Source organism: Fusarium redolens (assembly GCF_020744475.1).
Source record: "Fusarium redolens strain MPI-CAGE-AT-0023 chromosome Unknown BKA55scaffold_7, whole genome shotgun sequence".
Classification (NCBI taxonomy): Eukaryota; Fungi; Ascomycota; class Sordariomycetes; order Hypocreales; family Nectriaceae; genus Fusarium; species Fusarium redolens.
Window position 1 is genome coordinate 306231 of NW_025763670.1, and position 27917 is coordinate 334147.

At 49.3% G+C, this 27917-nt stretch overlaps 10 protein-coding genes across 10 annotated transcripts; 3 read left to right on the forward strand and 7 right to left on the reverse strand.

The window, feature by feature from the left end:
• Positions 1–548: 548 nt before the first annotated feature.
• BKA55DRAFT_689056 (uncharacterized protein) lies at positions 549–2530 on the forward strand (the record flags this gene model as incomplete). The annotated part of the gene is made up of 8 exons (XM_046199305.1): positions 549–736; positions 782–886; positions 931–1074; positions 1126–1233; positions 1279–1386; positions 1434–1677; positions 1722–1977; positions 2022–2530. The coding sequence occupies 8 exons, from the start codon at positions 549–551 to the stop codon at positions 2528–2530; spliced, it is 1662 nt and encodes a 553-aa protein (XP_046049806.1).
• Positions 2531–2827: 297 nt separating this feature from the next.
• On the reverse strand, positions 2828–3870 carry BKA55DRAFT_593259 (uncharacterized protein; the record flags this gene model as incomplete). The annotated part of the gene is made up of 4 exons (XM_046195527.1): positions 2828–3461; positions 3506–3674; positions 3727–3779; positions 3836–3870. The coding sequence occupies 4 exons, from the start codon at positions 3868–3870 to the stop codon at positions 2828–2830; spliced, it is 891 nt and encodes a 296-aa protein (XP_046049807.1).
• A 1730-nt stretch (positions 3871–5600) lies between these two features.
• On the reverse strand, positions 5601–6491 carry BKA55DRAFT_510479 (uncharacterized protein; the record flags this gene model as incomplete). The annotated part of the gene is made up of 1 exon (XM_046187603.1): positions 5601–6491. The coding sequence occupies one exon, from the start codon at positions 6489–6491 to the stop codon at positions 5601–5603; it is 891 nt and encodes a 296-aa protein (XP_046049808.1).
• Positions 6492–7477: 986 nt separating this feature from the next.
• Positions 7478–10246, reverse strand: BKA55DRAFT_510341 (uncharacterized protein; the record flags this gene model as incomplete). The annotated part of the gene is made up of 2 exons (XM_046187585.1): positions 7478–9160; positions 9209–10246. 2 exons carry the CDS (start codon positions 10244–10246, stop codon positions 7478–7480), a joined length of 2721 nt encoding a protein of 906 aa, XP_046049809.1.
• Positions 10247–12648: 2402 nt separating this feature from the next.
• Positions 12649–13566, reverse strand: BKA55DRAFT_689060 (uncharacterized protein; the record flags this gene model as incomplete). The annotated part of the gene is made up of 4 exons (XM_046199306.1): positions 12649–12830; positions 13052–13118; positions 13147–13436; positions 13542–13566. The coding sequence occupies 4 exons, from the start codon at positions 13564–13566 to the stop codon at positions 12649–12651; spliced, it is 564 nt and encodes a 187-aa protein (XP_046049810.1).
• Positions 13567–14985: 1419 nt separating this feature from the next.
• Positions 14986–15990, reverse strand: BKA55DRAFT_538431 (uncharacterized protein; the record flags this gene model as incomplete). Its single annotated transcript, XM_046190033.1, has 2 exons — positions 14986–15170; positions 15288–15990. 2 exons carry the CDS (start codon positions 15988–15990, stop codon positions 14986–14988), a joined length of 888 nt encoding a protein of 295 aa, XP_046049811.1.
• BKA55DRAFT_565929 (uncharacterized protein) lies at positions 15907–16662 on the forward strand. The gene is made up of 2 exons (XM_046192560.1): positions 15907–16180; positions 16234–16662. The coding sequence occupies exons 1-2, from the start codon at positions 16128–16130 to the stop codon at positions 16373–16375; spliced, it is 195 nt and encodes a 64-aa protein (XP_046049812.1). The 5' UTR covers positions 15907–16127; the 3' UTR covers positions 16376–16662.
• Positions 16663–18071: 1409 nt separating this feature from the next.
• Positions 18072–19692, reverse strand: BKA55DRAFT_538432 (uncharacterized protein; the record flags this gene model as incomplete). The annotated part of the gene is made up of 2 exons (XM_046190034.1): positions 18072–19583; positions 19636–19692. The coding sequence occupies 2 exons, from the start codon at positions 19690–19692 to the stop codon at positions 18072–18074; spliced, it is 1569 nt and encodes a 522-aa protein (XP_046049813.1).
• A 2556-nt stretch (positions 19693–22248) lies between these two features.
• On the forward strand, positions 22249–24579 carry BKA55DRAFT_342513 (uncharacterized protein). Its single transcript, XM_046185761.1, has 3 exons — positions 22249–23088; positions 23139–23405; positions 23451–24579. The coding sequence occupies exons 1-3, from the start codon at positions 22679–22681 to the stop codon at positions 24508–24510; spliced, it is 1737 nt and encodes a 578-aa protein (XP_046049814.1). The 5' UTR covers positions 22249–22678; the 3' UTR covers positions 24511–24579.
• On the reverse strand, positions 24579–27618 carry BKA55DRAFT_342479 (uncharacterized protein). The gene has a single exon (XM_046185760.1). It carries the CDS (start codon positions 27525–27527, stop codon positions 24648–24650), a length of 2880 nt encoding a protein of 959 aa, XP_046049815.1. The 5' UTR covers positions 27528–27618; the 3' UTR covers positions 24579–24647.
• Positions 27619–27917: the final 299 nt, after the last annotated feature.

A 27917-nucleotide genomic window follows, 5' to 3' on the forward strand; every position in this document is an offset into this window, starting at 1 on the left:
CCCGAGCACTGATCACTTCACGTCAAAAATCTCTCAGCCCAGCAAAAGTTCACCGGGCTTGGCCCACGCCCATCAAGGTTCTCAGCAACCCACCACCGCCGAACATCATATCAGAACGAGTTAGCCGTGGGAATAAAGCAGGACAAATCCCGCGGTCTTTTGGGCAAAAGGAAATCTCTGCTAGTAAGTAACCTTGTTTGCAAGCTTACCTGTCCGCGGTACCAAATCGGATCGTTGGGTTTCAACGGTGTCGTTTTAGTTCTCGGCGGGAAGGTCCACGGTCTGTCCTATTGCCACCTTTGTCCTGTACCGTAATATCTCTTCTGTAAAAGGCTTCTCGTAGACATCCAGGTCATGTTGCCCCACGGCTCTTTTTGTTCGGTGCCAAGAGCCCGGTTGGAGTTTTACTGACAAAGAGAGGACCTTGATGTTCACCTACTCCCCCCACGCTAAATGAAGTTGCCTCTCGCAGGAACTGTACATAATAAGCTTAAACATCCAGAGTTTATTCTTTTCAGCATCATTCGACTCATATGCAAACTTCTATCATGGCTCGTGTCAAGAGTTTCTTCGAGAGCCGTCGTGCCACCATAATCGCTGGGTCTCTCCTCTTCGTCGTCGCTGTTTCTGCGACAGCGAACCCAGGGGCTGTCAAGAGACAGGCATCCGCTACGGCGACGAAGACTGGCATTGACTTTGAGAGTTTGACGGGCTGCCATATGCATGGTCCAACTCAGTACGCGCCTCTCCTTCCCTATCGTGAAATACACTGACAGTCCAGGTTCTGTATGGATGGCTCAGATGAGTATCAGATCGTCCTTGAAGCGACCATGACAAAGGATCCTCCGACTTCGTACACAGACTGTCACAGCCATGGCTCAGACACGTACGTTCTATTCTCTTGACATTCTGTAGTAGCTAACTGGTTAGATACTGCATGAATCCCAACGGCGGAGAAGTCCAGGTCCTCGTTGAAGGTGCTACAGCTGCTACTCAAACCGCCAAGGAAACTGCAACCGCGAATAAGGATGAGATCACTGCCGTTTCAGACTGCCACATGCACGAGGCTTCTCTGTAAGTTTGCTCTTCCACTATTGGTAGAAGATTCGTGGCTAACAAATCCAGCTACTGCATGGGCCCCAGCTCATCAGAGTACTACGTCCAAACTACCATCACCAACACTGAGGAATATCCCGCCCAGCTTACAAGCTGCCACAGCCATGGCGAAGAAACGTTAGTTCCTCTTCCATCACTGCCAGCTCCGGCTAACCTTTTTAGTTACTGCATGTCCGACGACGGTGAAGCTCCCATTCTCCCAGCTGCAGACGTCGAGTCCGGCAAAGCAGACCCTCAAGAAGAACATTGTCATTTCCACGCAGGCGTCGAGTTCGTAACCCCATCTTCCCCTAGAGAACTTGACTAACACTCGATAGACACTGCGTCGGCGGAAGCCATGGCTCCGAAGGTGAAGGCGGCCAACGAAACTGCGGTCGTACAGATAGAGACTATAAGATCGGCATTCGTATCGGAATGTTGTTCGTCGTTCTGGTCGCTAGTTCTATTGGTGTCTTTGGGCCAATCCTCATGTCGACCTTTGTTCCCGTGCGATCGAACATTGTCCTTACGATTCTCAAGCAATTCGGTACTGGAGTTATTATCTCGACTGCCTTTGTTCACGTACGTTTTAACTCTCTTTTGAAGACAACAGCTGACTGTTGTAGTTGGTCACCCATGCGAGCATGATGTTTGGCAACGAATGTCTTGGCGAGCTACTCTACGAAGCTACTACTGCTGCTATCGTAATGGCCGGTCTTTTCATCTCGTTCCTGATTGAGTTCTGTGTTCAGCGTGCTATGCGATGGCAGGCGACAAAGAAGGCCGAGACCGATTCAGCTTACCTGTCACCTAAAGCTGTTGAGAAAGCTGAGATGGCCAACATCAGCATCATGGAAGCTGGTATCATCTTCCACTCACTCCGTACGTCTTTCGTCTCTATGCTTAACCTCAGCTAACATCTTCAGTCATCGGTATCACCCTTGTTGTAGCGGGAGACTCCTTCTTCATCACCCTCTCCATCGTCATCATCTTCCACCAGCTCTTCGAAGGTATCGCCCTCGGCACACGAATCGCCTCTCTGGGTTATGGTCAAATGCCCCTCGCTCTGGGCCACTCGCACTCCCACTCTACACCGCCTCCATCCGTCGAACGAACCGGAACATCTACTGTCCCCCTGTGGAAGAAGCTCTTCCTTGCTTCTGGCTTTGCCATCGTCACTCCCATCGGCATGGCCATTGGCATTGGTGTTCTAAACGTCTTCAACGGAAACGATCCTGCTACCCTGATTGCTATTGGTACTCTGGATGCTTTGTCCGCTGGCATTCTTGTCTGGGTCGGTCTGGTGGCGATGTGGGCTCAGGATTGGATGCTGGGAGGTGAACTCAGCGATGCTAGTCCCCTTACTACGGTTTTGGCTCTGTTTGGTTTGATCTGTGGCATGGTTCTCATGAGCTTGCTTGGAAAGTGGGCTTAAATGGTCGGTCGTTACAATGTATGGAGAGCGCGATGCGACGCCAGTGACGTTCATCGCAGCAGCCAAGAGGATCGCTCATTAGAGATATAGAAACAAGCAGCAGACAGTATACGGCATACGGCATTCAATTCTCCTAAATCTCCTTGCCACTCCCTTCAAACTTATTCTGACTTGAAATTTCGAGAGTTTCTTTAGAGATAGGAATGCAGAATGAGTTTAATTGAACCCAATTCATAGCGCCCTATACTTGGCCGTAATCACGTCTCACCCTCCAGTATCCTCACCCAAACATTCTCCTTAGTCTCTCTTTGCGCGCGCAGCCTGGATCTTCTTGGTCAAGCCCCCGATTCCAAAGAAGATACCAATAACCGTCTCATTCACCCAATTAGGCAAACACGACAGTATCCAAGTCTTGGTCGCCATACCACCAGCGTAGAACCAATCCGGTGTCCCTCCAATCAGGCCGCCCAGATATCCCTCACCCTTCAACGCAGCAGTCACCAACTTTTCCGCATACCTCTCCGTCGGCATCGTCGCCGTTCGCTGACTAAAAGTCAACCGTCGCTGGAAAAAGTCATTTATGGGCATGTACAGAGAGTTCTGCGGCAGAGATCGATGTGTCCGGCTGGCGATGTTGGATCGCACTGTTCCGGTGACGGCGACCATGACGCGCACGTTGAAAGGCTTGAGTTCAAGACGAAGGGCGCGGGACCAGACGTTGATGGCGCCCTTGGTGGAGGAGTAAATGGCGCCGAAGATGTAGGGAACGAGGGTAGATGTGCTGGAGATGTTGATGATGAGACCACGGGCTTCAATGAGGAGAGGTGCAAAGGTCGAAACCATCTGGATTGGGGCAAAGACATTGACTTCGTATGTTTGGCGAACATCGTCAAGATCCGTGTCAATAGAAGGGATGGTGTGAGTTCGGCCACTGGGGAAGTCAGCTATGCGCAATATACTGAGGTGCGAACTTACGCATTGTTGACGAGAATGTCAAGACGGCCGCCAGTGAGCTCAGAGACCTTCTCTTTACACTCTTCAATACTCTTGGCGGAGGTGACTTCGAGAGGGAAGACGCTGATACCGGGCTCTTCAAGATCCTTGATCATGTCTGTGTTTCGTACGGTCGCAATGACATGGCAGCCTATGGATGTGAGTTAATACTCAATTTACATATCCCCAATCATTCAACTCACCCTGGCGATGGAACTCTTTAACAAGAGAATGGCCAATGCCTCCAGGCGAGCATCTGAGGTATTCTCATCAGCTTCAATCCTCAACAAATTTGGAGCTCAATTGCTTTACCCAGTGATAAGAACGTAAGTTTTTCTTTCGGCCATTTTGCTGACAAGTTCCTGATTCTGACAAGAGATGTAAGTTGATTCGTTGAGACGGCAGTGAGCACTACTGCAAGTAAATAATCGTGGTGTTGAAGCTCACAATTGAGGTCTATTGAAGCTCTTAAAGTAAAGTGAAAACATGTGAAATTGGTCCGAGCTGTTTCTCCATCTCTGTTTAGTACTTGTCGAGACCCGCGGTGGATCACGATTTGGGGTGTTTGAGCCACTGAGGATCGACCTGGTTTCGCTGCCCGCGGCTCGCGTTGACATTTAAAGAGTCACCATACGACTATCGAGTGCGAATGCGAGGCTCTATCTCGATCCAATGACTTCAATTAAGTCATAAACTCACCTATTAAGGGCTTTTATTAATTCTCGTCTGTTGCTAGGCATCTATAGTTGACGACAGAGAGTTCTTTGTTTTTGAAGCGGGGAACATGTTGCCTCGTATAAACACACCAAAAATGCTACCCTGTACTTTACAACATCGAGCAAGAATGGGCATCGTTTATTAACAACCTCTAATTCAAATGGGTTGAATATGACTTGCGCAGGAAACTTTTGTCTATTTTTCTTCCGGCTTCTCTAAAAGGCTTCAGAAGCAGTAACAATGGAAGCCGGGGCTGACTTGAAGCTTAAGGTAGAAGGCCATAGTGCTAACTCCCCAGGGATTCTTGTAAAGGATCATGGATGTAATGGAGATAAACGGCAACGGAACAACCTGCAGGCTGCCGAGGTTCCTTTAAGGATCAGATCGCGTGACCAGTGTGAAGCATTGGATATGGTCAAAATCTCGATTACATATGTCGATGGTTCCGGAGACATGTACGGCAATTCACAGTGCCGCGTAGGTAATGAACGCCAGACCTTGCACGCCGAACCGTCTCAGCGAACCTTATCAATATCAACACAATTGCTTCAATGCCTGATCATTAACCGGGAATATAAGCCATCATCTCCCTTGATCATACCTCCTCGCCCTAACCCATGCTTAAGACGATAACAGGCTTTAGCACCACTTGGATTCATACTTGCCAATGAATTAACCTCTACCGAATACCGGGCGGCATTTTGTTCGGGACTGACTTTGTTTAATTCATGAGGCTTCTGACCGCAAAGTATTATTTGAAAAGAAGGCTTTCGCGTCGCATTTCTTCCGTCAGCAACAATAAACTTTGCCTGGATTGCGATAATCTTCATTTAACGCCTGCGCTTCAAAGCATGTCCAAGCCAGATGTCTCAAACCTTATCGCTCAAGAAAGGAGACAGACTCGGGGGCCAGACCTTAAACTATGAGTAGATAGGTGCTTGAAAGGGACAGAGTGATGATCATGTCTCGAATCTTCAGGCTCTTGTTCGAACGAAAAACCGATGAGGATGTGGAGGATTGAACCAACCCCGAGGGCTAGTCGCTGTAGAAATGCTCTCTTCGCCCGCTCTTCCTACAATACAGAGGCGAGTTAGTCTTACGAGGCGAACTGAGTAGACACTGGTGGTTCTGCAGCAGTTGAGTGTCACCAACAGCATGGAAAGCTCCATGACTTCGATAAAGACGTCACAATCGAGACCAGTTAGACAAATCACCTTCTTTAAGAACATAGCATGGTGAAACAGTCAAATATTTACGCTAAATGACAACCGTTATGATACATCCAGTACCGTCCAAACTCCACGAGGCTATAACATCATACCCATCCAGAACCATTATTCCTTCATTCTTCTATAAACCATTAATCTCTCCAGCCCGATGATATTGACGAATGTGACGAACTCAGACGCGATCTATCCCCCCGTGGGTCAACAGGCGTAGACCCATCCATCTCAACCGCCGTCCCTGTCCCATCCATCTCATAAACCGGCGACGGCGCAGCAACAACGTTATCAGGCGGCAGTTCCGCCGGTCCAGCAGGCTTGTAGAATCCAGCATTCGGATCAGGCGTTCCCATTGCTTGATGCGGTGAACCAGCTGCTGACCACGCTGGTTTCGGCTCGGTAGGTTGGTACGGTGAACTGTCGCGGTTTTCGTAGTTGGGTAGCATAGGGTGCGATTCTTCGGCGTTCTTCTTGCGGCGCTGCATCCAGAACCACACGAATAAGCCTACTACCGCTGCACCACCCACTGCTGCGCCAACGGCTACTCCCGCTGTGGCGCCCGTTGACAATCCCGTATCATCGTTGCTCTCAGCGCTCGTCGTGGCAGCAGCTGTATCTTTCGTGGTACTCGCAGAGTCGGTCGCCGTCGCAGATGCAGTCGAAGAGGTAGCCGCATCAGTAGTCGCACTCGCTCCCTTCTCCGCCGCCTCCTGATACTCCTTCTTCGTAACCTTCATCGGCGTCTGCGAATTAGAACACGCCTCATTCATGGTGTCGTACGTCTCATCCACATCGCCGGGCGACTGCTTGCCGATACAGGCAGCGGAACCGAGGATGAAGTCATTGTTGTAGTTGCCAAGACCGCAGAGGCAGTAGTTCAGCTCTTTGCTGTCAGCGCCAGTGCACGAGGCGTCGTCGGCGGCTTGGTTAAGACATTTCTGCGCGCCTTTGGGGTAGAAGTCGAAATTGTTGTCGAGAGCCAATGAAGGCGTCAGGAGGAGGAGGAGCGTGAACCAACGCGACGCCATGGTTGATGTCAATTGGATGTGTGTTGGTTGTGTTTTTGGAGGCCCCCTTGAGTGGACTGAACCTGGTTTTCAGCTGAGAAAGCCACCCAACCAGGCTAATTATGCAAAAACGATTGCTGATTGATCGATCATTCAAAAGCCGAAAAAAGATAATTACTTCAAGGACAAAAAATTATTAATTCCCAGCTCGTTATGTAGCGAATGACAGGAAAAAGGAAAAAGATAACGAATGGTGATGTTTGTTTTAAAAGTCGATGTGATGATGCAAAAAAGAGGAGAAGGGAAGAAAAACAGGGGGAGGAGAGACAGAACCGGGTTCGGGGGGGTTAGTGTCTAAATTATCGGAACCTCTCAGAAACTATGACGGAATTAATGGAATGGTACTGTGACTATGAGCTGTTTGGTTTGGCTTAATTTAATTACTTGGTCGATCCTTCAGGTCAGCACCAAACCCATCTCAGAATCAGGCGTGAGAATATTCGACGATCGACCCTCCCAAGCCCCATCCGTCCATGGCGCAGTAAATCGTCTGTAGGGAGTCCTGATTGGTGATTATCGGGCTAATTTTAGGATGAACCCGTCGGATATCCATCAGCCGTGTTTTGTGGCTTGTGTTGATGTCGGTTTTGTTATGGCAGACTGCAAAAGGGTGAGAACCAAGATAATGTCAGTCATTGTTGATAACTGGATGATATACTTATCCGTGGCAAGAACTATAACATCTGAACTGATCATCAGTCACAGCCCTACGGAACTTCAAGGCTTGGCAAAAGCTTACATGAGGCGATCTCCAACGGCAACGTTAACTCCGTAGGATCCCAATCAGCCTTACCTTTTTGCTGAGCTGGCATGTGAATTTCTATGCGTCCACCAGGATATTGCTTGACTTCCATAAACAAGGGTATCATTCTTCTACGATTTCTCCAGTTTTTAAAATACATCAAATTCCATATCTCACCTCGGCCCCGCCCGTCGTTTCACTGGTCTTACAACCGACTGAACACCTTGCCAAAAATCTCACGAGCCTTCAATAGGTTCAGCAGACAAATCCGCTCGTTGTCCAGATGAGCGGAGTCGCTTGACTGTCCGCATGGGAGATGAGCTGCAGGAGCTTCAAATTCTTTCTCCAAGAATCTGATCGCTGGGATGGATCCACCCTCGCGAATATAAAGCGGCTTACGGGGTTTGCCCAGCTTGGTCTTGACTGACAGAACCTCTTCCTCTTTGGACTTTTCTGTCTTATCGGGTTCTGGTGTAGCTTCACCTGATGAGGGTGTTGTTTCGAAACACTCCTCCCATGTCTCCAGGATGGCCTTCTCCAATGTCTGGAAGATAGCATTGGTAGGGTCTCCAAGCCATGGTTCAGCTCTGTTGTCGACATTGATGGTCAGTTTGTTCTGTGACTGAAGCTGTGAAAACTCATTCTCCAGGAATTTGACAAGTGCTTCAATCACGCTGTCCACTTCTTGCCCTGGCACCATGCGCAGACTGATGTGGGAACTGGCATGACTGCTTACTAGACTTCCGTCAGGACCAGAAACCTTGTATCGGTGGAGTGTCAGATTGGGCTCGCGCCACCTTGCCATAAGTGACTGTTTGAGCCTCTGTTCGGGTCCCTTTTCAGGATTACTGCGGATCAAGATCTGGGCAATATCATCGTAGCGCGCTTCCTCTTCAGGTGTCACCGGAAGAATGCCATCGTAGAAGCCTGGAATCTGTACCCGGTTGCCAGGGCCTTTGAGCTTGCCAAGGATCTGAGTGAGATCTGAAAGAGGCTCATTCATCATGTAGGAACCGTCGACACCCGAGTGAATATCTGGACGAGGCGCATCAACACAGACAGTCGTGTGCAAAACACCACGAAGACCGTACGTCAAGCATGGGACTTCGTCGTCCAACCAGTAACTGTTGGCAAGGAGGATATAGTCAACTTCACCGATCAACTCTTTGTTCTTCTTGACAGCTTCCTCGAAGCCTAGCGACCCAAACTCTTCCTCACCCTCAATCAAGAAGATAACGTCGTTCTCCAGTTGCTGGTTCTCCATCAAATCAGTCACCGCATACAGTGCAGCGATGATGGGGCCCTTGTTGTCACTGACACCACGGCCATACAGGTAACCGTTAGTTCCTTGCATCGTGAACGGATCGGTTTCCCATTTGCCTTTGCGGCTGTCGGCAGCAACAACATCATAATGGCCGTAGAAGAGAATTCGCTTTCGTCTCTCAGCAGCCTCCTTCTTAGCTGAGAAATGGGCGTAGACGACAGGGTTGTGATGCTTCTCGGTGCTGAGTAACTCAACGTGTCCACCGAGACGTTTGAATAGCGCACCGAGATAGGTAGCTCCCTTGCGACAGTCTTCCGCAAACTCGGGGCGCGAGGAGACTGTCTTGTATGACACAAATTCTCGTAGTGATGACAGTAAGAGGTTGTCTGAAGCCTGCGATACTTCTTTCTCTTGACTGTTGCACTTATCGGTGTCGATGGACCAAATTGAGATATTGTCATCGTTGGCGCCGGTGATGAAGTATTGCTTGTTCTTGTAGTTCGTGACAGCCGATGCAAGGACCTTGCCCTGATGAGCTTCCCATCTCAGGAGGCACTGGTATTTCTGGGGAACGGTTCCGGAGGAGGCATGTTGGTATTTGCCGTAGTGGGTGGTACTGTATTTCTGGAAATTGTCAGCAAAAATTTGTGCCTGGTCGATAAGAGTACTCACGCTGGCCCAACCATTAGTTGCGGCAGTCCACAAATATCCCCAGCCCATTTGTATCGACATGATATCGCAGTCGTGAGCCTTGATAACCCTCAATCGCTGCGCGGTATCGAGATCCCATAGTTCAACGATACCATCAAGCTTGCCAGCGTACAGGAACGAGCTGTCAAGTGCCAGAGACAAAACAGACTCGCCATCGTCTGAGCCAAGTGTCATGATCTCCTGGATACCACCGCTAAGCTCCTCGTCATCCTCAGCAGTATGCCCAAGGCTCCAAAGCTTGATTGTACCGTCACCCGCACCAGAGATCAAGACATCATCATCAGTTCCAACATCGACTGTTGGTCCCTTGGCCATCAGCATGCAGTACACATATCCATAGTGGGCAAAGTTTCTAACGCAGCCTGAATGCATCTCAAGAACGGTGTGTGCTTTGGGTATCAATCCCCATCGATCGTCGTTTCGTCGGGGCGTACTTGCGCCGCCGCCAACAGCTTTGGAGTCGAAGAAGCGATGGTTTCGTCGATCGGGATGCTGTTGTGACTCGGGAGACACGCGAGCTGTAACGTCGTTGAGGCCGACCCATTGAATGGTGGCGTTTTGTGCACCGATGTATAGTGTCTCATGTTGGGGACTGTATGCGGTACAAAAAATATCGCCGACATCGTAGGAGCCGTAGATTTCGTAAAGTCGAGTCAAGGTGCGTGGATCCCAGACATTGATAATGGGGTCTCCAGCGCTCGAAAACAGGAGTGACGCATCGGGCGATAACGATAAAGACAGAACACTACGCTTGTGGGCTTGGACACGGTGGACTTGGCGGAATGTATCAAGAGACCATGCTACAATCTCTCCATCCTGTGTACCAGCATAGATCGTCTCATGCTGTGGACTAACGGCGAGAGCGAGGACGGTGCTTGTATGGGATAAAGAATGGACGAGGTCGGGGCTTGTGGCAGGATCTTCGGCGGCTTCGAGTGGTGAGAGAATCGGAGATGAGGGACCTGGTGACATGGTCGGTGATACCGTCCGTGAAGGCATCGTGAGGGTGTCTGGGAGCTGCCTGTTAGCTTGGTGGTCGGAGCAGCGGTGGAGGATCTCGAGGGAGGGTCAGACAGGGGTCTCGAGGAACACAGCGTGCCAAATGATTGCTTGCGAAAGACAACTCAAGTTAGGAAATGCGAATTAGAGGTAAGAAACGCACTCTTGCTTATCACCAACTTGGATACAATTATTTGTGGTGTTGTGGATAAGCAAGATAACATAACAAGAGTCAGCGCTGAAGCTCCAGCGCCGAGACCGCTCAGAATTCGGCCAGGTATGACGCGATTGCGCAATCGCCAAACCCAGGCAGGGTCTCTCCCTATTCTCCCTTGCAAAAGTCCACGAAATGAATCAAAGCTTCAAAAAAGCACAGACAAAGCCGCTGAGCCCGATTGTGTCATTTTTGGTTGAGCATTCGCAATTGAACACTCTAGAGTGTTGAGATTGTCTCTCAATTGCTGGTTATCATGGGCGACTACGCCACAGCCTTTTGTCATGTTGGAGCGTTTATTGGATGATGGAGGAGAGCACAGCCACTTGGCCAGCCTTGCGGGATCAATAGCCACACGATCCGGTGCCCCGTAAATCTGCACTAGCCTTTCGGGGAATATTGTTGATTGTAAGTCAGAAGAGACCTGATGCCTTGTTCAAGATGTGATGAGAGTTCTGAGAATGGAACAAGGTGTTTGGCAGTGGTTGAATGGCTCAGGTCACTCGACCTTGAGTAGAATGAACGAACAATGAAGGATATTATGGAAACAGAAAGGACATGGCTCAATTCGTCTCAAGTGTCAACGATATGAGAGCAACACTTACCATCGTCAGAATTGACCAGCAACTCCACGGCCTGTCTCTTCTCATACTCCAATATCTTTGCACATCCCCTACAACCACCACCATCCATCGAAGAGTCAAACATGATCACGACGCTCATAACAGCAAATAATAATAAAAAACGTTAAGCAAAGAGATTCATTTAATGGAGAGAAGTATACGTGTAAGAAAAAAGGAGTAAGATAAGACAAAACGTCTGCCCCCAACATAACATTACCAGCTGACCTGTACGACCTGTATACGTGTGCGCGTCTCAGAGATACAAAGCAACAAAGAGACATTGGCTCACCGATATTTTAGGCCACCCCTGATCCTGATCCTGATCCTGAACGTCTTTCAGCCCGGCTGCGGCTTGACATGGGTCCGGCTGTTGGCGATATCGGGGGCGGGACGGACGGGAGCTGGCCTAGGCTAGGATAAGGGTGCATGCGCTGAGCCGTTGCATCGGGAGTGAGTATCCTTGTTATGGTCACATTCAGGTCTTGGCTGGCGATTTTGATCATTGGATGTATTTTGTATTTCTACAGAGTATCCAATACTGTATCTTTCCATTCTGTTCTATCTAACCCCCAATGTAATACATTCCTGTCTTACATCAGTTGCGCAATGAGGCCTTGCTCACCTCATACTTGTAACTTTCTCTCTCTGATCTATTCCCATCCTCGCCCGGTCATTGGCCCTTCTGTACCCCAGATTTCAGCACCAACGATCGCCGCTGTGGCACAACATTCAGGCCTTAGCACCCTCTCTCGTCATCAATACGTTTGATTCATCGCAAGTTATATTATCAGCACAAAGATGGTGTATTGTAATCGTGCTGTGGTTGTGTGAAGGACTGTCCTTAGAAGGTTAATGTACTCGGTGGCCCGACATTGAGACTCTTGAGGCTGGGATCGTCGAACGTCATGCTGGAGGCCATGATTATAAACGCACTTCGACAAACGGGATACATGAAAATCGTGATTTTCGACACTGAGGTCGTGTAACTATTTGGTCGACTCAGGTATGCTAGCCTGATTGATAAGTGGTTCATATGTAATTGTTGTGAAGAAGGATTCTGACGGCTTGAGGATGAGACGAGAAGAGTTGAACGGCGGTTCAGACGAGGGGATGGAAGAAGATGAATTGAGAGGAGGAAATTGAACGATATCGCCAGGAGTCAGGCGTGGTAGAGATGGCGAGGAAAGCTTTTGCGGAAGTGTATCAAGTTGTATCGATTGCTTTGTCGGGTTTACCACGAGGGCAGTGCGTAAATTGTTTTATAATAGGTACTTGACGGTTATGAACTCTCTCTTGTGTAAAGCGTCAAGATGTTTCTGTCGCTTAGGTTCATGTACACCTAATGCATGAAAGTTTATCGAAGATATGTTGGAAAGGCAACAGGGGCTCATCGAAATTGCTGTTGAGAGTTCAGTGCGGGCATTTGAGATGTGTCTGACCCAATCTTTCTCAGAAATACCGACGGTGATAATCTCGTCCTCCATTCCCGGGTACACCCTTTGAACAAGATGGTAACTGTAAGCATGGCTTTGGTCCTTGAGTGAGTGAACATGAGATGCTCTCGTTCAAAGGACAAGATCAAAGAATGTCGCGAAGATCTCCTGTAAGTTCTCCCAGTTCCTAAAGCCAGATATAGATGGTAAATATGGGGTTGTGTTTGGGGAGCCTTTCTCAAACCCTTCATCAGTAGTGTAGCCAAGTTTATTTGAGTTGAACTCCTCATCAGCTGCCTCGGCCTCGGTCGTACCTTGGGTCTCTTGGAATCAGCAATCCACAAGGCTCAGGTGAGTAGCGGTCCAAAACAAAGGATGGACCGCGTTCAGGTTTGTCTCCTGCCAGCAGTTTCTCTGCACATGCGTACCTTGTGAACCGTGCGCATGATTCTCTAGTTTCCATGGCCGACTGTCGATACTAACTATATTGTAGGATTCGGATTGATGTGTTGTCGTATTTTCTGATGTTTGGCACCAGTAGCGGATATGTCAGCGACAACGTTGGCGGCAGTGGAATTGATGATGTCGAGCTCATCGGTGGTCTGATATGAGGTATCAGCAATCTCATACCAATGGTTCATCCCAGTCGGGTCTGGGTTGCAGAAGAGGCTTCTTCTTGACATTATGGTGCCGGTGCTTGCCCTTGCGAAAGGGGTGTTGCATAAGGTTCTTGACGTTAGGACCCTTGATAAGCCGATTGATTCGGAGGACCATGGTACCCTCGCAGTACCTGCGGAATACGTGCTGGGATTCATAGTACTTGTCGATGAGCCATGTATGCTTCGTTTGAGCCAGAAGGGGCTGGAGCAATGTCCTATGCATCGCCTTGATGGGTAGCTGCGTCGCTGCTAAAAGAATATCTCCCAATGGGTTCAGCGAGGTCTGTGGTGTCCGATGCAACTGCTTTGACAACCGCCAAGGCCAGAGTAGTCTTGCCGGAGCCGGAGCCTGACCCTAAACCTAACCGATGGCCTGGATCTGCATGCCCATGATGACATGAGGAGCATGGAGTGAACTTGACCTTGTAGTTGTTGTGCGTGCCTATTGATACAAAAGAGCAGCAGACGGTATGCCCATGCCTTCAAAGACATCATATGCATGAAGAGCCTCTTTAGGGTGTCTATATACTTGACAGCTGCCAGAGAGGGCCATGCATGGAGTGAGGTTCTGTCAACGAAGGATCAGGCTGTGCGTTTGAGGAGCTCATGAATGTGCCAAGAGGTTTCTAGCCTAACCTCCAGAGCAGGTATGTGATAGAAAACATGGTTGTCATCCTTGGGATACTATATAAGGCCCTTTAGGTATAAATGCTATTTCACACGGTAAATCTCGCGCTAAATGAGTCGCTATAGGCTAGCGCGATATGTTAGAAGGCCTGAGTTGGAGTCTCTTGAAAGTTAATTATATATTGACTTGATCTTCGTCGTATTGTAGATAGAGTGGGCATGAAGTTTTATCACCAGATAATCCCATTGGATAGTTGGAGAGTAAAAGTGGTGGTAAACCCGATATCTGCATCCCTTCTCTCTACTCATCCGGCCGGTCACCGTCACGTTGGTCGATAGAAGGACGCAAGATCAAATGCCCAACTTCAATTGGTGAGGTTATACTTCTGCACCACAGCGTTGATGTTATTGTCAAACTATTCTTGCACCTTATCAAGGCTATCCTGAGGTGCAAGCCACATCAGGGGTTACGGTTCCAATGTGGTTGGGTCGTAAAGGACTCTAGCAACCTGCTCTTGTTTTTGAGCGGGCGATTCAGAGGTTGGCCTTGGACTTGGGCTTTGTGATCCGGTTCTTCACCTTCTTTTTCTCTTCCAAGTCGAGAGAGATAAGGACCTTTGTACCGTCATCGGCGGTCGCCTCTTTGTACAGGCTAGCAGATACGAGGTAAGCAAGGTCATCCTCATCTCCTTGTGCGCTTTCCAGAGCCTAGCTAGCAACGTAGTCTTGCTATGTAGCATCGGAAGTACTCGCCCTGTATGTGATCCTTCTCCCATACTGATGAGTGGGCCTGTGAACTAGCATTCTCTGACTTTCTGCAGACCGGTACATGTCCGGACATGCAGGCAATATAATGCGCATTGGTGCGCTCCGGCCTCTTTCCTTTGCAGAAAAGCATGGTACAGCTTGCGTTTGGGATAGCTGAAGTTCGGTTGTTAGCACTGAAGTCATGCTAGGTAGTTGACCACTTCAAGTTGGGAAGTCAAGGAGGATAGTATCTTGCTGTGAAGAGGTTGAGGGCACCCGAACTTGTCATCGCAATGGACTGTTCTTTCCTGCGCCATCTAAGTCTTGATCGTCTCGAATATGACGATTTCGCGGACTTCGTCTGCAGTTCAAGGGGCTCAGTATCATATCACATCCTTTGTTAACCGAGCCGGCGTCGAAGAAGTCTCGGTCCCAGTCAAATTTGTGTGGTCGTTGTGTCGTTGACGTCTTTCTTCGGAATGGCTCTTTTGATGCTGCACATCTTGCAGCAATCGTCGGTCTTGCCACCTTTGCCTACGACATTGGGAGTAAAGGCCATGCCTGGCTTGTGAGAGGGCATGTATTCTCCGTAGAAGGGTCTCCGTGTAGTATTCGGCATCGCTATAAGGACCCAAGGCATCATATGTGATCGAAGATGCGAGGACTAAATCCCCCTTCTAGATGGTAGAACCAACGATCTCCACTGTGTGAGGTGTCTCCCATTTGCAAGTGACCAACACCAGTTGGTTCCGTCTAGGTCTACCGAAGAGCGAGGCCGAAACAACCAGGAGACTTGAGGTTTCTCTGTCTCTGATGCAGCCCTTGCGGTTAGGCCCGTCGTTCCATCCCGTCTCTCAAGGAGTCTGCAGCACAGAAGAATCGCCCTTTTGAAGTCCTTGTTGGACTGCGATTGCGCAAGGCCGTCCTCGTCGTCGTATTCATGATTCTCGAGGTCTAGAGATACATGGTAAAACATATGTGCAAGCTTTAGCAGTTGTATCACATGCAATAGCATGAAAGCCGCGGTATCAATCTCACTGCATCTATCACCAGCGAGGATGACGAGAGCTGTCTTGTTGCTGAGCGTGGTACCGGATCTGGATCGCCCTCCAAAAGGCAGTGATTCTTGCCAGCTCAGCTTCTGCATGCTCGCGACGCCTTTCCGCGAGATCAAGCTTCTCGCGAAGTTCTTCGTTTTGTGGTATGCACAACGTAGGGATCCACCACGCCTCTGTTCAGCTTCATGTGGTTCGGCAGGGTGTTTGCCTCGTACTGAGGGCATTCGAACGTGCCCTTTCCGGAAAAGGTCGGGTCGCTGTAAAAGCTTCGGATTGTTATCTCCTCTGTACCGTGGCCGACTACTCACTCGTGTTACTAGCAAGAACGGCCTGCACTGGTGTGATAGAGGGATGGTGCTCAGCACCTCCTTTAAAACCCCCATGTTGAGAATCAGGTGCCGAGTCACGACACCTGTTCTACAAACGGGGACTTTGTGGTGCCATGCATCGGTGTGGTCAGCCATACGTGGAGTTTTATATATACTGCATGAGTTTTGAAAGGAGCTGCTGACTATGTTGTATGGCTAATAGTCCGGTTTCCCGATGTTCCTGGCTGTGCTGCGTTCAAGAACCCTGAAGACTCCAATGTAAGTATACTCATGAAGGCAAGGAATAGGACAACGTACTGATGCTGAAGCTACGCCTTGTTGTAAAAGGTCAGTTCTATACAGCCCGAGACATACTCGTCTTCTTTGGGCTCCCAGGTCGATGAAACTCTGTCATTTCCCGTGCCAACCCTGCCACCATCAAAGAGGTGGATGTTGTTAGCCATGAACGACGACTTGAGGAGGATATAAACTGGTATGGGTAAGCTAGTGGCGCCTTTCCTCGAGAGCGAGCTTCTCGCGAAGTTCCTCGTTTTCGATGATGAGGGGTTAGTTCTCCTCACGGAGCTGATCGTTCTGTTCGTTCACGTATGCATTGTCCTCCTCGATCATGCAAGCGGGTATAGGTCTGTCTCTAAAAGACCCCCCAGAAGATACTGATCAGGGATTTATATGTCGATCTTGCATTGTCTCATTGATGAAATACATGGTTTAGTATATATGATAAAGTTGTCGTTGGTGATGAAGAAGAGAGCATGTTGGGGAAGAAGGGGGTATTTATACTTATGCCGGGACACTTGCAAACTCATCCATTCTATTCATAAGAGAGCATGTTTTAACAACGCGTCATTTCCGAGGCACCAATCTCAATGTAAATGCCGTTTTGCTCAAACGAAATTATAGAAAAGGTGACAATCCCTGGATGAATGTCTCATTAAGCAACCTTGGACGAAGCAAAGACAAAGTTAGCGACAACTCCGCAAGACACATCATCATCACAATCTCCACGAGTAGAGGACACCATTCATCAATCCAACTGTCAAAACTACATGTTTGGTCAAGTATGTGTTGTTTATAATGCGGTGCTTGGGATCAATCGATTCGCAAGCATGAACAAGCTGCGTCTGATGAGAAAACACCTCATCAAGCAGAGGAATGGCAAACATAAAACCGCTGCATCGCAATCCTCCCGATTTCAAAAATGCCAATTCCGTCAGGCAATATAATTTGGTCCAAACTTGCTGTCGGCTGCGAAGTCTCTGTAGGTTTTTGGAAAGCAACTGGTAACATTGAGGCAAGCTGCAGTTCTTCGCTCAACACCACTGCAGCCTCTGGTTGGACCAAATCATAGTAAACATCATAAAGGAACACGACAATCACCCATATGCAATTCTCATATCAATCACGACAAAGGTACAATCCCGTAACGCAAGCATGCTAGCGAAGCCCAGGCATCCGTCACCAATCGGCACGGTGACACTTCACCGTTGACTTGCAAACCCCCGCCTTAGGGAGCAAGAAAACTTCTAACATTTAATAACAGTGACAAAATTAACTAGTCTAAAGACCTACTAAGCTATACTAAAATTACCTAAATCTTTTATCACTTAGGTTATAGGTCTTAAGTTTTCTTGCCTCCCCTAGCCTCACACCAAACCACCATCAAAAGGTCACGACAAGCTTCACAGTCTTATAGCAAAGACACACACACAACTTAACAATCCAAGAGAGAAGCATAGGCTTCCCATGTATTGATATACATACCCCGCAGGGCTACCTAAAAACAAACAACTCTTCCCAATGCAAACAGCTCCGTCATCTGTCTTCCGTGCGTCATGCAATAATTCCACCTCACTCGAGCGTGTGCAAGAGCATCTTTCATAGTATTCATAAAAAGAAAAGAAAAAAAAAAGAAGAAAGAAAAAACGAAAGGGAATAAATCGCTGGTGGGAAGGGCATTCTTCTTCGCCCAACCATGATCTGTACTTGAAAAGGGGAAAATCCGTAATGTAATGTAAATCTTTGTCTCGTCTACCGTAGATGTTGGCATCCACCGGTCTTTAAAATGCGCCAGGGTAATATGCAAAAAGAGGAAATAGAAATGTGTAAAAGAGGGGGTATTAAATCCCGCGAGATCGTTATGCCATGACGAGTGAGCGCTCCTTCTTCTCCTTGTTCTTGAAGAGGGCCTTGAGCATGTTGCTGTTGTTGCGGTTGACCTTGGGTCGTACAGTGACTTGTGATTCGTCGTCTCGTCGGCTACTTCGGCTGTCGATTGACCTCGTCTCGATCCTTTCGGAACGCTTACTCCTTGATGAGCGGTGGCTGCGTTCACTGTCGGCGATGCTCTCTGCGTAATCCTCACGTCGTGTACTCCTGTCGTCATCATCCCGACGACTCCTGTGGCTGCGATGACTACGGCGGCTGTCGTCTGTTCGGTGAGTCTTGTGACTTCGTGAACTCTCGTGTGTTTTGCTTGTTCTTGTGCTTCGGCGGGACTTGGTGTCGAAATCATCTCCTCCATAACGACTTCTTGTCTCCCTGTCGGCCAAGGGTGTGATAAGCTCCATGTCGACGACACTCTCATCCTCTCCATATGGCACAATGCCTCTTCTCCAAGTCTCAATTGAACTCAAGTCGTCATCCAGGATGAGAGCCTCATCAACACCTGGGCCATACTCGACACCGTACTCGCTCTGGGTTCGCATAGGTGCAGGTCGGTCCATAGGAACACCCTCGTACGCCAAGGCCTCCCGCGCCGCCTTCTCCTCCTTCATTCTCTGGAAGATCTTCCATCCTCCAAAGCAGATGACCGTGACACCAGCGGCGATACTCGTGCCAATCAAGAATTGCGGGGACGATAAGAGAGAAAAGACAGCTGGCGATCCACTCTTGAGAAGACCCAGAAAAGCGGGCGATGTCTTCTTAACCATCTTTGACAACTCAGCAAGCGAGAGCGCAACGGCCGCCGCGTGGTCTGGGTTCTTCTGGAGCTCGGCCATTGTGGTTGTAGCCGAATGGTGGATACATTTGGCTTCGGTTAAAAGACCCTCGACGCGGTGAACAAGACCCATGGCCTGCTTCTCATCGACGTACTGCGGGTCCAGATCGGTGCGGTCCTTCAGATCGGGGGGAACGCTTCCATAGGCGAGGTCCATGTCGATTTCCTTGCGCGGCCTCATCTGTACTAGTTCTCCGGTCGATCGATTTCGGGGCACCATAGGGCCAGCGCCGTAGGCAGAGGGAGCCATGGTGCGCTGGGGCATGGCAAGCTCCATGGGGATCTCCTTGTATACAGTTCGGGTGGGAGCTTTGCTGGGAGCGGTAGCGGAAATTTCGGTGTGTCTCTCGAGGTTGTCAAGAGTCAGCGCACGGCGACTGGCAAAGTCCTCTCGGGGGTGTCGCGAGTGGACGCTTCGCGACCGGCGACTGCGTTGTGAGCCAGCTTCGCTGCGCTGGTCACCGGCGCGAGGAGGATAATATCGGGAACGGTCATCATCGATATACATTTGTTGTTGGGGAAGGGCTTGGGGTTGAGCATTGACGTCGAATGATTGGGAGCGCTGCACGCCCTGCTGGGCTTTGATCTCGGCCTTCTTATCTTTGTAGGTGCCTTGAGCTTCCTTGAAGATGGAAAAGAGTTGCTTGCCCTGGGAATTGTTAGCCGAGGTTGGAAAGCGCAAGCGCAAAGGGGTAACGAACGGTCTTGATAATCTTGCCGGAGTTGTTAACAATGGTGATTGTCTGTTCGAGCGCCATGTTGGGCAGCGGTGTAGGTTTTGTAGTCCTGCTCTAAGTCGCAAAGCTGCGACGAGATGAGAGCAAGAGCTGTAGATGCGTGGGATATATGTCGAAGGGAGGAGGCCAGCTCTCTCTATTTGTCTGTCGGAATGTCTATCTCTGGTTCGTAATGAGACAAACAAGACAGGACAATATAAGGAGCTGATGCGTCGTATATGATTGCCAATGCGACAGACGCAGACCGCAACGAAGCTGACGAGGTAGATACAAGGACAAGGGCAAGCACGAACACGCCCAGCCCGTTCTTGAAGGATACGATCCGATCAAGGACTAGGATCCCCTTTACAAGAAATAGGGAGCGCGATGGAATAAATGATTCACGCTTTCCCGGTCCCGCGGTGGGAATGGATGGGCTGAGGTTGATCCGCAGTGGGGGTGAGTTTGAGAGATCAAAAAGTGGGCGGGGGAACACAAAAGAGAGAATGGGTAATAATAAAAAGTATGAGGTCGGTCAGGTTCCTTGCTTTGTACCGGTATAACCACTGAAAGAGGTAGCCCAGAGCTTGCGGTACAGCGGCCTCCGGGGGTCAATTGCAGGGGACTAGCTCGCTGTGGCTCAAGAGATGGAGACGTAGTTTCTAGGCGGTGGCGCCGGGGAACAGAGAGTTCGGTCCACTTGATTGAAAGAAAAAAGGGTCTGTCGGGGAGGGAGCTGGAGCTGGAGGGGAAAATAGGTGAAAGTGGAAAAGCTAAGCTTGTTGGAGGCGGTGGATTTGTCGGTGAGGAAAACCCGGGAGTAAAGGGCAGGGTGATCCCAGATTTGAAGGTAGGACAGAGGAGATAGAAGGTGAAAAAAAGAAGAGGATGGGAAAAGGGGTTGATAAGTGATTATACAGAATTGTATCAAATCAAATAAATCCCCCGTGGGCAGATGGACATGCAGAAGGTGCATTCACATCGATAGGTACGGTACATCGGTTTGAGTTTGTCCCAAGGCGGCAGACCACGGATTGGAAGGGATGGATAGGTTGGGCTGTTAAATGACGGGATAACTGAACTATCAAGAGTGACTGGCTGATAATGATTCTCAGGCACAGTAGCTGTAAGCGAATAGGCCCAGAGTGTGACAAGCTGCACGATGATGAGGTCGTGTTACAGTTGGATCCCGCATCGCATTGCAGATGGAGATTTGAACGATATGATCAAGATATTGACTCAACCGTCCGACTTTGAACACTACGGTATGACGACGTTGTATCTTTTCCAAAACTCTCTTCCTCGGTACCTACCTATCGTGTACTGTAGAGTCAACCTGAATCTCCAACACGATACCAAGATTACAGTCCCATTCTCTCATACCAGTTCTCTCGCAAGTTGACGCCCATATCGTCTCACCTCCATCTCCTGGAGTCTCTGCCGATTGGTCAAAGAGCCCACCTCCTTCGTCAGGCGCCTGTGCATAGAATCCCAACAGGGCATATCCCTGTTTTTTTCGTTCCTCTCTCTGTGTCGAGGCCCGCTAGGCTCAGCGCGCGCCAATTCCCATCACACATGTGGTTTGTCTGGCACCCTATCAAATATTGACAGGGCGACGTTACCTACGTAGTCAGGTAGTACTCTCGATACCGACAATTAGGGAAGAACTAGAAGCAGGAGAACCTGGGAGAGAAGAAAAGAAGATGGCTGGACTCGCATGCGGGGATGCGTTCCGTACGAGACGAGATGTGAAGGGTTATGCTGGACTGTCGATCTTGTGCTGCCATATTCCCTCTTGTGTTGGTCACGGGGATGAAAGAGAGCATGAATCTGAAGTTAAGGTCAAGCCCAATCAAATGCTGAGCCACACTTGGCCAGCGACTTCTGTGGCTGAAGTTAGTCTCCTCTTCTCTTGTCTTTCAGCTGGCCTTGTCACACTCCCCACGGTCTCGACTCGTAGTCAGATGCTTACAGATGAGTCTGTTCATTCATCTCATCATCAGATATCTTTGTCAAGGCCACATAAGCCTGTGGCAAAGCAAGTCTCATACTCAGCTCAAATAATCACTCACTGCCACAATTCTCAAAATAATACCTCGTCTCTGCCCAAAGAAACACATGGGTCGATAACAACAAACCCAAGAACAGACATGCTATGCTCGGATTGAAGCAGACGATGCCATGTGGCAGTCTCCCAAGCTAGTCCCCTACGGAGAAAAAGGAAAAGCAATCATTAGCCCTCCCGTGGCAGATCCTGCTCCTCCGAATGGTATGGGACTGATCGGCGGGCTTGGCTCACCCTAGACCTGCCTGAGTGAAATAAACAAGAAACTGCGTCGAAGGCCTCAAGACGGGATATACTTAATTGCTGACCTTTTCTCCACTTGATGTCTCGTGTCGTGGTTCATTACGACTCTGTCTTATTTCAATAGTCTAGTCCGTCCTTTTTGTGGTGGCTTTTTTATGTTTCTTGAGCTGTCAACGTACGTCAGGCTCTGGTCCGATTATCGGGATCCCCAAGATTCACCCCGCAACTTGAGCTTGTCTTGGCAATTGCATACGTAGGTTACACTCAGATGGTCAAGACGAGTTCCGATATGAACCAAGTCATGAGGACTTTGTAAAGTTTACAGTTTTCAATGAGAGGGTAACTTGCAACAGCCGGAGATGCTGTGCTTAACGTTCAACGCAGCAGCAGAGTAGATACCCTATAACTTGATACCGTTAAAGTTGCACAATCCCTGCCTCATCGACTCAATCACCCCATAACTAATCGAGCCCCGGATCTTTCTTAGCTCAGATCACGGACAATCATGTCATCTCAATTCAGTTCCTAAAGCCCCAATTCGATTCAATTCCTCTATGTCACTCATAAATATGACATCTAATATCTTAATAATCGATTATTAAAAAAAGCAAATAACAATTCAATCCCCCGCGTCAATTCCGAATCTCCGTAGTGTCTCCACCAAATTATCCCGCACCGTCGGCACTCGTAACGCAACCTCACATCATCACATCAGTAATCATGTCCTCAATATCCTCCCTCTGCGCCGCACTGCAGACCTCTACGACACACGTCGTAGACGGTCTGCGAAGCTTCGTCACGTATTATCCGCAGGCGAGGCTGGACCTGGCTAGCTTGTCCCGGGAGCTCGCGGAGCTGCAGATGGTTGCGAGGCTGCTGCATCATAACGCCCAGGCTCTGGAGTCTGGAAGCGCGCCGCTTCCGGGAAGGTTGGATGAGGCGATAAAAGGGGTTGTTAGTGAGGCAGGGGAGTTATTGGAGGAGGCGGATGACGCGTTGGATACGGGAAGGACGGCAGAGGAGAGAACGCCCTCGTGGTTGGAACATACTGCCGAGAGGTTGTCGCCGTTTGCAAAGTTGCTTGAGGGTTTGAGAAGTGCCATGAGTTTAGGGCTTGATTGCGTGTTACTGCAAGTTGACTCCATTCCCTTTTATAAGATATTCACTAACATTATCACAGAGCTATCAATTCTCAGCCTCATGATGGTGAGAGAGAACTTCCTGGCTACAGCAGCTCTCAGATTCTTCAAGAGGCATCGACTATCCGCTCACGATTCCTCCAAGAATCAGACAGCGAAGACCCTCGTGTTGAGAGCCAAAGATCTATCATCACAGAATTCATCGAAGCTACTCAAGACTTCATCTCAGAAAGCTCATCTGCTGCTCCACCACCAATTGATGACACAGAGAGTCGAGATCACAGCAACAGCAGCATCGCTAATCCAGAGTACGTCCCCTCTCACAAATGTCCCTCAGTATATTAATATTGTAGAACAATCGCTTCATCCCCTCACTCAGAGACCAATGAGCCGCCTATCCCGGACTACAATGCCATCGGTATAACCTCTCAAACACCGCTCCGCATCTCACTCCGCCACCTCGCCAAGAAAGAACTCTCCAACCATGAAGTCGTCGAAACCGCGTATGTATCTCGCCACAACGCCCCCACAATCGCAATCTCAACCCTCGAGTCTCCTACACGGTTTTACGACACAAGCGCCAATCAAGTTTCATGTCTACAAAACCAGCACGGCGTTAACATGATCTTCTCGCGCAATGGTCGTCAGTGGGCATATCTTAGCGAGGAAGACGGCAAGGGTCTCAATGCGGCGAGTCATGATGGTATTAACTTTAAGAAACCGGTTGTTTACCTTGGCGACTACATCAATGGACGAAAAATCCCGGTTTGTAAATGGCCGGGTGGAAAGCCACTTGCGTTCTCGCAGGACGGGAATTGGCTTGCGGTGGGAAGCACGAAAGGTCGGGTTGGACTTATGGATTGCAGTCCGAATGTTAACAAGGCGAGCGTTGTGATTCCGTGTCATATGGATGAGGTTACACACGCTGTGTTCACGCCGGACAGCAAGCTTCTCATCACACAATCTCGCGACGGCACGATTCGCATAACGAACGTGGAAACCCGCGCATCAATCGCCAAGCTCGAAACCGATACCTGGAAGAAACCCATATTTCTCGGAACGTCGCCCGATGGAGAAATTATCGTTTCGTTATGGGGCGATACGGTATTCCACTGGAATCACAGCACCGCAGCCATCGAGTCATATAACCTCAGCGGGCGAAGAACACGCGAGGGCTGGCCCATTGCTGTATCAGCGGACTGTCGTTTCTTGTGCTGTAGAACGGATGATGGTGTTGATGTAAGTGATATGTACTCGGGAAGAGTGCTGTATACGATTAAGTTTCAGAGCGGGTTTGTCACGGCGGCGTCGTTTAGTTGGGATGGGAAATACTTGATTCTTGGAAAGGCGGCGTCGTGGATGGGGTTGAAGATGGGAACTTCGACGCTGGATGTTTGGGAATTGGTATTTTAGGCGTTCAAAATGGGCTGTAAATTGGATATATGTAAGCTAGAGAGAAAAGCTATGAACTCGAATTTGACCTTTACACATCTGTAGCTTTACTGTTGAAGTCATTATTTTTTGAGAGCATTGTCATATATGTATACTCTTTACTCAACCTCTCTCCATCTCGCCTCAAGCATCTGTATCCTCATCAGAGGCCCTCCACTCATAACCTCCGCTGCAGCCTCTCTTGACTGTCTATCGTACGAATACCCCTGCATAACCCACTCATTTGCATGTCCATACCCAGCATACGAGTTCCCAACAGTATAGTTATGTCCCATAACAGCATCTTGACTCCATCCCATACTCTTGTAAAATGTACCCTGCGTGCCTAACATCTGCGCCTGCACGGCTGCTATCTTCTGCTGGTTGAGGATTTGCTCGCATTGCATGATTGTCTGCGTATAGACAACATGCCTCTGCTCTGCAATGGCTAACAGACCTTGCAAATCCCCAGTTCTACACGCTTCGGTGTATAGACCTCTCATGCGCGGTGAGTAGATATCACACATACGCTCTTTTTCAGGCTCTCTCACTCCAGTGAGCGCAAAGCGAGGTTCTAGTGCTGTACCCTTTGCAAAGGAAGCGTAACAGTCTTCACAGATCGCCAAGACTCCCCATCCCCACCATCGTCTATTCTTGCTGAAGTTCTTTCTCGGGCATTGCTGAACATTGCCCCATTGTGCAGTCCAGTCAAGAAAGAGCTTGCTGTCTCCCCAATTGCGTGCGTTGACGTATGCTTCGAGAGCCTGAAACGCCCGTGGATGACCCAAGTTGAAGCCGCAGAGATATAATTCGTCTGGCTTGGTGCCGTTGTCTTTCATAAACCATCGTGACCCTCCAATGGGTTTGATGATACCTTCATAACACGCTGCGCATATTCCCCAGCCGGGAGGATCGTTGATCGGCGTATACCACGAACTTCCCTTTGTTCCATCCTTGTTGCAAACTGGATACTTGTCCATCTCCCACGCTGCATTCCAAAAGAGACTTCTATCCTCATCATCCAGTGCCTGATGCATTGGAATAATGTGATTCAACTGTCCAAGAATACACCTGGTCTGGAAGTTTCCTCCGGTAACCTGCTGCCATTTATCCTGATCTTCAGAGGCATAGAAGTAATCATGGTAACACGCTGCACACGCTTGCAGTTCACTCGGTCCATTTTTGGGCTTGTACCATACACGCTCATTAGCGTTAATAGCATCGATCCTGGGGCAGCCCGGTATTTGCGCGCGCTGGTTGAACTCTTGACAGAATTGGGCCCATTTGTTCTCTTTCGCGTAGTCTATGAATTTGCGTTTGAGAAACCACACGCTTAGATCGCAATAAGCACCGCCTTCGTTGGGTAAGAGCTGATAATACTTTGCAAATGATGAAGTTATGAGACCGTCTTCGAAGCAAGCTTCGCAAATTGTCCCGTTTGGAATGTCAGCTGCTTTGTACCACGACTCTCCCTCGGTGATGTTTTGTTCTCTGCAGTCTTTGATACTCATTCTCTTCCCCAGGAACTCGACAAGCCTGTCAAGACTCCCGGACTCAATGGCCTCAGGAAGCAATGCATCTTTGACACGTCTGGTGTTGAAACGACATCTGCGCTTGTGGCCATCGTCGTAGAAGACCTTTCTGAACGAGTCCCTGAATTTGGTGTCGTAGATGTGATCTACATAGCAGCGAGCGCAGATGACGAATTCTGGTACCGCAGCGTGGTAGAACCAGTGTTGGGGGAAGGATGTCAGTGCGCCTGAGCATTCGAGACCTGCTTTTGCACCACAGGCATGCAGCTTTGCTGGCTCAGGGGTTCTGACGCGAGGGGTCTTTGGCGAAGAGAAGGATTTTGGAGCGATAGGTTGTTGTTGAGGTGGGCTTTTGACAGGTGGAGGTGGTGGATATGATGGAGTGTTTGCCTGCTGCGGTCGGGGACTGGCTGGAGCTGGCGCATGATATGAGTTCCGTTGGCATGTCTGCTCGTGAACTCCAGATGAAGGTTGTGCTTGAGGGCTCGGCGGGGGTGGAGGACAATATGGTGTCCGCTGCGAAACCTGTTCAGGAGACACGACAGTAGGTGACAAAAGCTCACCAGCCTGTGGTTGAATTGGAGTCGTAGCCTGAGCAGGAGGAGGTCCAGGTGGAGGAGGTGGTATATAGCCCTGTGAAGGACTAGAGGGCACTTGTGTTTGACTCTGCGGCGAAAGATATGAGTTCTGAGCCGGCGTAGCTGCATATGATACCGGCCGTTGTGCAGAACTCACACTCCCAGTTGTAGAAACAGGTCTCCTCGGCAAAGGCGGCGCAACATCCTCCACATCCGTATTGATCCTCGGCGGTAACGGAGGTCTCTCCACCTCCTGTCTCCGTTTCTGTATCTCATCAAACAACCTCTGCTGTTCTCTTACCAGCTCCTCTTCCGCAAGCTGATAATTCCTCGCCTCCTCAGCTCTCAACTTCTCTAACTCCCGAGTCTGCTTTTCTTGCTCAATTCGCATGCTGGCGAGATCTTGTGTGGCTTTCTTCATTTGCACCTCATATTCTGCTTTGTAGTGCGCTGCGAGTCTTTCTGCTTCGCGCCATTGGGCTTCTAGCTGTTGGGTATGTGCTTGAGGGGGGTATGGACTCTGGGGGTAAGTTTGCGGAGGTGGTTGTGTTGTTGGTGGCGCGGTGTGAGGTTGTGAAGGTGTCTGAGAGGGTTGAGCACTCGATGGACGATACGGTGATGGTGGAGGTGGATACTGTTGCTGTTGAGGTTGGTACTGTGGTGATTGAGGCTGGTGCTGAGTCTGAGGTTGTTGATAATGAGACTGCCCAGTCTGATACTGCTGTTGCCATCCCGAAGGTGAACCTCTTTGATACTCGCCCTGCTGGTGTCCTTGATTCGTTCCTTGTCCATAAGACCCAGACTCTCTCTGCCTTTGTTGCTGCTGTAACTGAACCTGCTTCTTATACTCCTCTCCCACCTTACCAACAAAATCCTTTAACCAAGCCATTGTACCACTTCTTCAGCACAGAGCATCACAACGTCCGAGGAATGAGGGACCTTGACTGCCTAAATACCCTCCCCACGTCAGATGTAGGTGGGTTACAATAAAACCCGATCACGCCCTGTGATGACCTGACCAGATGAGGCAATTATCGATCTCAGATCACGTTCATCAAACTTTGAAAGACGAGACTCGATTTCACACGCCATGCACGTCTTGAGTTATCAAATCTGCGATCTAAACCTTTATATATGTCCCCATCCAAAGGTCAATTTACGTTGCGGAGCATTATCTCCAGATCTGATCACATCAAATGTGCGCCTTTTATTGTAACCCACAAACAAGGATCATAAGCAAGCCAGCCTGGTCCCTTGCTTTCAGCTCGGTATCATCGGG

Excerpts from the sequence above, each read along its gene's own strand:
- BKA55DRAFT_342513 (XM_046185761.1), top strand. The coding sequence starts at position 22,679 with ATGTCCTCAATATCCTCCCTCTGCGCCGCACTGCAGACCTCTACGACA. Across the intron at positions 23,089-23,138 it reads GGGCTTGATTGCGTGTTACT|AGCTATCAATTCTCAGCCTC; the intron begins GCAAGTTGACTC and ends ACATTATCACAG. Across the intron at positions 23,406-23,450 it reads AGCAGCATCGCTAATCCAGA|AACAATCGCTTCATCCCCTC; the intron begins GTACGTCCCCTC and ends TTAATATTGTAG.
- BKA55DRAFT_565929 (XM_046192560.1), top strand. The coding sequence starts at position 16,128 with ATGGCTAATAGTCCGGTTTCCCGATGTTCCTGGCTGTGCTGCGTTCAA. Across the intron at positions 16,181-16,233 it reads CTGTGCTGCGTTCAAGAACC|TGATGCTGAAGCTACGCCTT; the intron begins CTGAAGACTCCA and ends AGGACAACGTAC.
- BKA55DRAFT_342479 (XM_046185760.1), bottom strand. The coding sequence starts at position 27,527 with ATGGCTTGGTTAAAGGATTTTGTTGGTAAGGTGGGAGAGGAGTATAAG.